This window comes from Bombina bombina, chromosome 11 (genome assembly GCF_027579735.1).
Source record: "Bombina bombina isolate aBomBom1 chromosome 11, aBomBom1.pri, whole genome shotgun sequence".
Classification (NCBI taxonomy): Eukaryota; Metazoa; Chordata; class Amphibia; order Anura; family Bombinatoridae; genus Bombina; species Bombina bombina.
Window position 1 is genome coordinate 49,831,194 of NC_069509.1, and position 10,690 is coordinate 49,841,883.

The window sequence follows — 10,690 nt, forward strand, 5'->3', positions numbered from 1 at the left end:
TAGACACTGTGTCAAATACTGCAGTAATCTCTGAGTGCTCTGTGGCAGAATGCAGCTCTGAAAGCATCAACTTTCGCTGATCATAATACACGATAATAACCTCCTCTTGGTCCCCATTATGAAGTCCAGAGATGCTACAGTTCCAAAACTTGCTGGATGCTTCTCTCGTAATTTGTAACCAAGGCTGGTGAGTAAAGATGCTGCTAAGGTCACCTAAAAAAGTCTCCATCTGCTCATCATTTTCTGCTTTTCGATGGCTCCAAGTTCCAAGCACTGAAAGACTAAGCCCTGTTCTCTTCTCCATCTCAATCAGATATCTCTTCACAGTACCGGGGATAAAGGGAAAATGCAGTGTTGCCAGGATGACCACAGAATGGTGCTCTTCCATCCAGCGACCGATAAGCAGCCCGCTCTCTGCCCCCGAACAAGAGGTGGGGAAAAAGATCTTTACAGCCATGGCAACTACAACAAAACAGAAATAAAATTAACTAAATTATAAGTTCCAAACTTATAAAAGCCTTTATTTCTTTAGCTGCTATTCTGCAGAAGCTACAGAAAACTTTACGAAATATTTGAAATAATAACATTCTTAATAATAAGTAATCAAACCTGTAGATTGTTAGCTCATGGAATAGAGAAAATAAGTGGATATATATATATATATATATATATATATATATATATATATTTTTTTTTTTTTTTTATGTAAATTCAATTCAAATAAACCAGCAATGATAAAATAAAATTGTTTCCATTGATGTAGAGTATTATATTTGGATTTGGATGAGCACAATGGCTGAATGTATTAAAACATTACTAAGTGGTTCTGGAACCTAGCCATTAAAGGGACAGTCTAGTCAAAATTAAACTTTCATGATTCAGATATGTCATGTAATTTTGAACAACTTTCCAATTTATTTTTATAATCAAATTTGCGTTGTTCTCTTAGTATTCTTAGTTGAAAGCTAAACCTAGGTAGGCCCATATGCTAATTGCTAAGCCCTTGAAGGTCAACTCTAATCTTAGTGCATTTTGACAGTTGTTAGTTCATGTGGGCCATATAGGTAACATTGTACTCACTCCCGTGGAGTTATTTATCAGTCAGCACTGATTGGCTAAAATGCAAGTCTGTCAAAAGAACTGAGATAAGGGGGCAGTCTGCAGAGGCTTAGCTACAAGGTAATCACAGAGATAAAAAGTATATTAATATAACAGTGTTGGTTCTGCAAAACTGGGGAATGGGTAATTAAAGGGACAGTAAACACCATATTTTTTGTTGTTTAAAAATGTAGATAATCCCTTTATTACACATTCCCCAGTTTTGCATAACCAACACAGTTATATTAATACACGTTTTACCCCTGTAATTACCTTGTATCTAAGCCTCTGCAGACTGCCCCCTTATTTCAGTTATTTTGACACACTTGTATTTTTAGCCAATCAGTGCTGACTCCTAGGAGCTTCACATGCCTGAGCTCAATGTTATCTATGTGAAACACATGAACTAACGCCCTCTAGTGGTGAAAAACTGTCAAAATGCTTTCAGATTAGAGGCGGCCTTCAAGTTCTAAGAAATTAGCATATGAACCTCCTAGGTTTAGCTTTCAACTAAGAATACCAAGAGAGCAAAGCAAAATTGGTAACAAAAGTAAATTGGAAAGTTGTTTAAAATGGCATGCCCTATTTAAATCATGAAAGTTTTTTTTTTTTTACTTGACTGTCCCTTTAAGTTGTTTAAAATTGCATGCTCTGTCTGAATCAAGTAAGAAAGATTTCGGGTTTCATATCCCTTTAAGCTACACATTTTTTAAGGAGTCAGCAAAGGGTTTTGTATATAATTTTATGTACAATAATATCAAACATTAGGAGGGAGTACAATTCTAAGAGCTATTTATCCTGATTCCAAAAGTTGACCAGCTATACACTAGGTGACACTTGCATGCCTTTTCTTATTATCTTCCTAACTAATTCAGTGATCTCCACAGAACATTTTGCCAGCCAGGTGGCATTATGAAATAGCTGTCTAGGGGTAGTGTCATACTTTGCAATTTTATACATTTGTATTATTTATAAATGTCACTTAAGCTATCCAAAGCACAAAATGTAATAATTTAACATACACTGATGTAATAATAATTTGTGCAACATTGAGAAAAAGTAATACTAGCTAATTTACACATTATATTTCTCTTTTAGCTGGGTGGTCAATAAAATCACCTGTGTTGTGTGCCCAATAATAGGTCCTAGAGAACACTGTAAATGTATGGCACATGTACCCTCTTTTAGAAACACGTGTTTGCCAAGAGATTTAATGAGGAGATCTGGTGGTCTACTTTTATGTGATTTTGAAGGTCCACAAGCAAATAGTTGAAAGACTTTAGTGTACATCAAAACAATGTACAGTCAACAAGAAAAAGAGGGTGGGTGGTTTAAAGTATTGGGGTAGGACAGGGTTGTAATTTGTAAAACATTTCGTGTAAACCACTTGACTGTCAAACAGATCAGTCCCAATTACTGTCCTCTGTTATGTGATGTAACTAATACAATCAGGCTGATTGGAGTAATTAACTCCCTTTAGAGACTGCTATATAACTTGTGTGCAACTACAGGGCACATTGGATTATCAGTCTGCACAAGGTAGTGATGCCGCCTCCTTCACTGCCTGGGAACACAACAAGTGCATGCTAATCATATACACTTCAAGAGCTGGGTCACCATTACAAGGTCAGCTGACCGACTCTATCATATGACCCCATTTGCCACCATGACTCCAGCTGTTAACCTCTTGGTTGCCAGGCAGCGTGAGATGGTCGCATCGCAGCGATGCCCTCTCAAGCAGACCAGCAATAAATATATTGTTGTTAAACACTTCAAGTTGTCCTTCCCATGGACATAGTTACCAGAACCGGAAGACCGCTGTCACCGCTCACTGACATTCAGGATAACTTCCGGTCTTTCTATACTCGTTACTAGGAGACGCTGTTCACTAATCTAAAGTGTCCGGGTGGACCCCGAGCCAAATAATTACAGTTCCGTTAACATGAAGTCTTGTGGAAAATAAATATGAAATTGCTTTTTATTTATTTTTTAACTAATTAATTTAGTCAAGGAGAGTTGTTATTTGAATCCAAACTCTGGACGCTTAACCAACGTCCTTTTAAAGCAATATAAAACACCAAAATCTACATTAATAATGTTCATTTATTTGTGTGCATGTTTTTAAAGGGACATTAAGCACTAAATACAGGCTAGATAGAATGATGCATTCGAAGAAAAGATTAGTCCATGACTAAGTAACATGTAGATGTATATTTTTTTTTAAAGTTTCATTAGTTGTTTAAAAAGTGACAAAATAATTGTAAAGTTTTAGTGTCTATAAAACACTGGGAGCTGCCATGTTGTAACTTGTGTTACCTTCTCTGCTGTGGCCAATTAGGGTCAGTTATAAATAGGTCACTAGAGTGTGCAGCCAATGGTTGTGCTGGATTTAACAGTGTTCTGCACTTCCATTTCTAACAGGAACTGAAAAGCTCACAATTTCAGAATGGAATTACAGGCAAAGAGGACAAAATAAATAATGAAAGTATATTGCAGAGTTGTTTTATATATACAATTTATCATTTTATATAACCATCTCAAAGTGTTTAATGTCCCTTTAAGAACGCTTTTGTTTATGCTAAAGAATGAAATTAAACATCTTTTAACATTTTTAGCATATATGGCACGCATAAATGCCATCAAAACCCTGAAAGTAAAACTGGTTTATTCAGCAAACATAACCATTTTAGAGTACCCTAGTTTAAAAGCATCAAATAAAAAATTTAAATGTCTTTCAACAAAGGATTCCTTTCCATAGGACAATGAGAACTCCCATAATACTAATAGGTTTAGTTTTTATTTAAAGACACAATCTAATGAAAAGTTAGTGACCTTTGCTGTTTGTTAAACTCAAAGGGGATAAAGGGTCATCACTAGGGATGCCACCTCGGCCATGTTTTCCTGGACACTTATGAGTTACACATGTTGCAGAGTGTGCAGGGAGGAACATGAATAATGCTGTCCCGGATCACTATTTGTGTGCTGTCCAGGGGTGCAATTCATGTTCCCCTCTGCACACCCTGCAGCATGTGTTACTCATAAGTGTCCAGGAAAACATGGCCGAGGTGGCAACCCTAGTCATCACACGCAAAATTAGCAATGCGTAAAGGTCTAGATTACAGCGTTACTGATAGGGCAGGGTGTGCTAGCAATATTGCAGAACCGCGGTACGCTAAAATTAACGCTCAACCTTTTATTACAAGTCCTTGGTAAAGCTGAATGACCAGAGAATGTTTAGCACAGCCGATATCCCTTTAGCTCGCCCTACACTTTAAATGGATAGTGTGATCATGCTAAACATTGTTCAGGATAAAGTTTGCATGATTACGCAAACAAAACATGTTGAGGTGGAGTAGCTCTAGCAGAGATTTAGCTAAACCGCCAGTTTTTGCTAACACAGCGGGTAGATTGGATAAAGATTTTTAGGTAGGAACTTCTCAGAGTCTGTGAACAACTTCGATCCAAGCTTCGGTGTGTTCATGACTGCTGGGACCTGATCTGGACCACTGAGATTGCAGGTGGTGGCCTAACACGCGATCTCAGACCCCCCCCCCCCCCAACGGACGAGGGGGTAATGCAGTCATATGCAGACTGCCATTTTTCAATTGTATATTAATAACGGAGCTGGGGAAGTGAGACTCTGAACTCCTAAATTGCCAAGCACAGGTCGCTACTATAGGTTTGACCAGGAATGGACCCATTTAAAATGGAGGCAGCTGACGCACTTCTACCAAGGCTTGTGGCAATTATGGACGCTCACTCCCGTGAGATTTACACAATACTTGAGGCAGAGCGGAATTCACTAAGAGCGCACTGCAGGTCCTACACCCAAAAACAGCAGTTACCAGGGGAACCCCTATTGACCTCCTTCCCACAGGCTAAGGTGAAAAAGCCCCCCACTTTGGGGTCCACAATTATTCCCTCGCCCAGTAATCCTAAGGGCAACTTTCAGCATAGAGGGAACGCACTAATCTCCACAGTTAATTGCAGATTTAGCGGTGGCCCTGTGAAGCTGTTGTCTGAGGCGGAACGTACAGCCACTCCCTCAGATGTAAGCGACCACGGAGCCTTTAGTTTGGATACCTCAATTGAGGAGGAAGCGTCTCTACAGTGTGGAGATAGAAACATAGAAGTGGGACAGCCGGTGAAGCTCCCGGACTCTATCAAGGACACTTCTAATGCTTTTTGTTTGCTGGAGACTAAAGGGACAGGTCCTACAAGGGGAATCTATAGCGGCGAACCTTTGCTCCCTCGACGATCACAAGCTTTGTACATACCAGCTACAGCAGATCAAATATACACTTGTGCTCTGGCTAGTAATAACCCTATGAAAATGGCAACCTATGATCTTCAGGCCAGGTCATCTGTGGGACTGCTACTCGGGAACTCCTCAAGAAGGTACCTACTAGTAAATGTGAGGACTCTCCTGGTAATTTGGCTCCATGCATCAGGAGTGCCTCTGTGTGTTGTAAATTGGGACACCTCTTGCAAAGCACTGGACTACTTACTCCCTGGAGCTGATCGACATGGTGTGGGTTAACTTTGTAATATAACAAGAAAAGTGGGGATAGGTTATATCTTTTGGCTGTGTTTACATTACCCCAATATTTATCAGCTCACACAGCATTCCCCATGCGATATTTTTTCATGTAGCCATCTCTCCTCAAAAGGCCTGAAGGTGGGAGTGGGTTAAAGTTTTGGGGGACATTAAGCGTTAAGCGTTAGTACAGTGGAAGCTCTATATTTTATTTTTCATAATTTTTATGTTGCTTCTGACATTAAGCTTTACTTTCAGAAAAGAGTTAAAAATGGTAGTGGACTCTAATCTCTGGGGCTATTAGGGGTTAACTGTTTCATATAGAACCAGCCTATGTTTTGCTTTCCATTAAGCTGTTTTTATTGTTATGCCTGCCTATATCCTCACAAGTTGCTCCACCTATTTATAGAGCAAGATAGTACTTTTCCTCTCCTAGTCCCTCCCAACCAGCTTAGGGGTTCTATTATTCAAATGTCTGCCCTGAAGTTTAAAGACATGTCTAACAAGTAACAGAAGACCTCGCCACACTATTATCTTGCATGTAGACTCTTATTGTTTCTCTTTTTTCTATCTCTGACTTCAGTGCATCAAGTATAAAATTATATAAGAGATATGGTTGCCCTTTAGTTTTATTATTGTAGAGGCTGCTCTTTAGAATTGATGGTCCTGGCGCCAGCGGCCGAGGCGTTAGGGGCCCCTTATACTTAACATTGCACAGCAGTATTAAACAGATGCCAATTTGTTATTCCTTATTTAGTAACCCTATATGAATCAGTGGGCTAATTTACAGGTAATTGCTTTACTATGTTCCCAACACAGGTTAATTGAGTCTTTCAATCCTCCTCCACTAGTGAAATTCTATACCTAGCTATCAAAAAGGGGGGTATATTTATTTTTATACGTGTACTTTACACTGCTCTTGTAGATGATGCTGCCTTATAGTTTTTGAGTCTGTATTCTCTATGGTATGTCAGACGTTAGTTACTATTGGTCCATTCCCTGGGCTCATAGTCCCCACAGTTCCTTGGTTCATGTGTTATTTTATTTTTACTAAATGTATGTAAATCATTAAGAATATCAATTGCTATTTCATATTAAATATATATGCAGGCCCAAAAGTGGCCATTTCAAAAACTAATTTTCCTCTAGAATACATAAGTGTTTTAAGGTACAAGAGTGACCTTATGTGCCATATGAGGAAACCCTCTAAAGTAGAGACTATAAAACTGAGGTTTCAGATTTTCCCCTACTATGTATTCCTTGGTGTATCATATTAACCTATACCTTTGAATGTTCATATAAAGGTCTTGATATTCATGTTATGTGTATTTTGGGGTAACCCATTCATGTTGTATTATTCGCACAACCTCAATAAAAAAAAAAAAAAAAAAAAAAAAAACATGTTGAGGTGCATTGTGGGATCTTTGCAAGTACTAGGATAACTATGATGTGCAGTGCCGCTCACAGAAGACTCTGGACCAGTACCAAATGGGCATAGGGTTGCCACCCAGCCGGTATTTTACCAGCATGGTTAGTATTTTTAAAATTGAGGCCAATATAGAAAATAAAGAATAAATATAGAAATGTTGGTTCTATGATGATGAAACTAATTCTAAGTGTGTCAGGATCTAATTATGAGCAAGTGAGCATTTAAAGTCTGTCCTAGCAGCTTTAGTTTCTGAGTTATACTGTTAAATTATTTATGCAAATGTATACTTAATGAGCATGGGCGATATTTTTTTTCCAAAACACTTCAGGCAGAGGCACTTGTACCTGTGACACTAACACTAAAGACACAGAGGGTGTGTTTTATCACCGCAGACTACACCAAAGCGATTCCTGTTTTAAATTAAGTGTGAGTGCAATAAGTTGTACATATAGGGTTGCCAAGTGTCCCATATTTAACGGGACAGTCCAGTATTTTAGCAGGCTGTCCTTTAAAATCTATACAACAATACTTGACACTTAACTGTCCAAGCGGTCTATTTACTGTATATATGTGCGGACAGACATGATCCGCTATAGCGAACCATGTCCGCCGCACATCTATAAATGGTGTCGGCATTTATCATTGCACCAGCAGTTCTTGTGAACTGCTGGTGCAATACTGCCCCTGCAAATTCGCGGCCAATCGATTGTACATGATTGGGCGGATTGCTATATGCCGCCTCAGAGGCGACGTCACGTATGAGTTTACGAGCAGCGGTCTTAAGGCTCGCGGCAAAACAAGGGGAACAGGGGCCATTCGGCCCTTGTTAAATAGACCCCTAGAACATTTAATAAGTCCCCTAAGTTTCAGCTAAATTTAAAAGGACTTCTATGCCTCTATGCTTTACAAATAAAGCCAAGAAAAATTGTAACATGTATTTTCTATTATGTGTTACAGGTAGCCAAAGGAGTATTAAATCCTAAATTTGTGTGTGCTCCTGGCAGTTAAGGGGGTCAAATTACTACAAAATACATATAGTCCTAGCAACAAACAATGACTGTGAACTCCGACTGTGAACTATCCACACCACCACCTTGTCTCTCAAGTCATTTGCTCTCTTAAGGTGTATTATCAATTATTCTAGGTAGTTTAGTTGTAAATATAAATATATATTTATATTTAGCTATTCGATTAAGATTAGAAAGGAATATGGTTTTTTTTAAATACTTTGTTAATAAATTATTTTTGATTGATTAACCCCTTAACTGACTTACCCTGTACGTTGCATCTCACTTCCTGAGGTTTGCACATATACCGTGGTCGGTCTTGGGGACATCAGCAAGACCTGTGCTATTTCCAGCTCATCTATGGGGGTATGTGAACGATCGCCAATGTGTTGTTAAGTAGTTACGCTGTATCAGTGCTAAACCACCTCAAGTGAAGGGAAGAGGACAGGGCTACCCCATGTCTTTTTTTTGAACAACAATTCATTCTCAAATCCTATATATGTATATTAGTTTGTGATTGGTTAGCAAGGGTTCTTTTGTTCGGGAGGACAGGGAAATCAGTGAAAAGAAAAGAATATAAAGCAATATACATATTTTACAAAATAAAGCTGCATTATTCATTGCAAAATGTGTTTCAGATATGAAGGCACATTATCATGCAGCTTACAATTCGTGTTTAATGTCTCTTAACAATACATAACTAATGTCTGATGCAGATTGTGAGAGCAGCACAGCTGGCGGCTACGCACGTGTGCGTTCCTTGATTGGCCCATGGCTTGTGCCCTGCTCAATAGCTACAACCTGCTGCAGCTAGGCATTTTACATCATATCAAGTTCATACAAGTCTAACTCCCCAAAGTAGTAGACAGAGTCCCAATGTGTGCTACATTTATATTGCTCTCAATAGGAGGGGGGGATAAAAAGTCATTTGTGACTATATGGTTAGTAAACAAATAATTTTTTTTTATATATTCTTTCTTCCCTCAATTTTTCATATATACACTTTTTTTTTTCTTTTCTTCAGAGACCATGAATCGAAAAGTGCAGCCTTGTCTCCTACCTAAAACGGCAAGCTGAATGATTTTGGTGATAAAGTGCAGAGCATAAACCGGACTGGGAAAACCCATACTATTATTGTGTGTATGTTTGTATATGTTTGAGTGAATATATGTATGTGTGTGTTTATGTGTTCATCTCTGTTTTTATATATGTGTATATGTTTGTGTGTGTGTAGTGTGTACATTTACACTCAGGGTTCCCAGCCCTCCCTTAATTCAAGGGATCTCCTTTAGACATCTAAAAAAATATCTTCTCTTAAAACATTTGTCCCTTATTTTTTTACATGTAAAATCTCAATTTTTAATATTTAATATTGTACTTTTGTACTCTTATATAGTTAAAGGGACAGTCTACACCAGAATTGTTATTGTTTTAAAAGATAGATAATCCCTTTTTTTACCCATTCCCCAGTTTTGCATAACCAACAAAGTTATATTTATATATTTTTTACCTCTGTGATTATCTTGTATCTGAGCCTCTGCAAACTGCCCCTTTTTTCAGTTCTTTTGACAGACTTGCAGTTTAGCCAATCAGTGATAGCTCCCAGGTAACTTCACGTGCATGAGCACAGTGTTATCTATATGAAATTCATGAACTAACACCCTCTAGTGGTGAAAAAAACTGTTAAAATTCATTCTTAAGAGGCGGCCTTCAAGGTCTAAGAAATTAGCATATGAACCTCCTAGGTTAAACTTTCAACTAAGAATACCAAGAGAACAAAGCAAAATTGGTGATAAAAGTAAATTGGAAAATTGTTTAAAATGACATGCCCTATCTGAATCATGAAAGTTTATTTTGGACTAGACTGTCCCTTTAACAATGTTGATGTATCTGACAGTTTAAAGTGAAAGTAGATCCTAGCGTTGTACAAACACTAGGATTGACTATTGAAACAAATAAAGGGGATTTTCATTCATGAAGTATAAGATACTTCATGTAGAAAGCGCCTTTATTTGTTTCAACCGATCACCATTCTTAGCTGCTACAGCAGCCACGGCTAAAAAAATTTTTGCTAAGAGTTGACGTTTTCACCTCTTAGCCATTAGCCATGCAGTAAATCCGGCTCCCATGGGTGCCAAGCCGGATTTACCGCACGGCTATTGGCTAAGAGGTGAAAACATCACCTCTTAGCAAAAAAAAAAAATTTGCCTTGGGCTGCTGTAGCAGCTAAAAACGGTGATCGATTGAAACAAATAAAGGAGCTTTCTATACGAAGTATCTAATACTTCATGAATGAAAGTGCCCTTTATTTGTTTAAATTTGCTAGTACCAAATTGTATGAAATAAAATAAAGTAGTTTTTTTTTTTTTTTTCAGTAACTACAGTATAATTTGCTGAATTCCTACATTCAATTTTCAACCTCTTCAAAAGTAGTCTGTAATGTTTTAGGATGATTAAGAAATGCAAATAGAATAAAAGTGATATCTGCCAATAAAATCCTGTTATACAATGTTAAGAGTTTTGTAATTTGATCTATGGACACTGAGAACATCTACTCACGGTTTGTGGATCATCCGCCTTCTCCTAGTTTATGGGTTATAACGTCTGGACAGGCATGCC

At 38.0% G+C, this 10,690-nt stretch overlaps 1 protein-coding gene across 3 annotated transcripts in view; it reads right to left on the reverse strand.

The window, feature by feature from the left end:
* Positions 1-10,690, reverse strand: part of PIGQ (phosphatidylinositol glycan anchor biosynthesis class Q) — a 46,542-nt gene extending 35,852 nt beyond the window's left edge. Inside the window, exons 1-2 of one of the 3 annotated variants that reach the window (XM_053694321.1) lie at positions 10,631-10,690; positions 1-462 (exon numbers count right to left, since the gene is read on the reverse strand). The exon at positions 1-462 is cut by the window's left edge and continues 178 nt beyond it. In XM_053694321.1, the coding sequence (XP_053550296.1) occupies positions 1-457 (457 nt within the window). In that variant the 5' untranslated portion in view covers positions 458-462; positions 10,631-10,690. Of the gene's footprint in view, positions 463-2,217; positions 2,880-2,900; positions 2,947-10,630 lie in introns of those variants that run through there. The other 2 variants (XM_053694320.1, XM_053694319.1) reach the window with 2 other exon arrangements.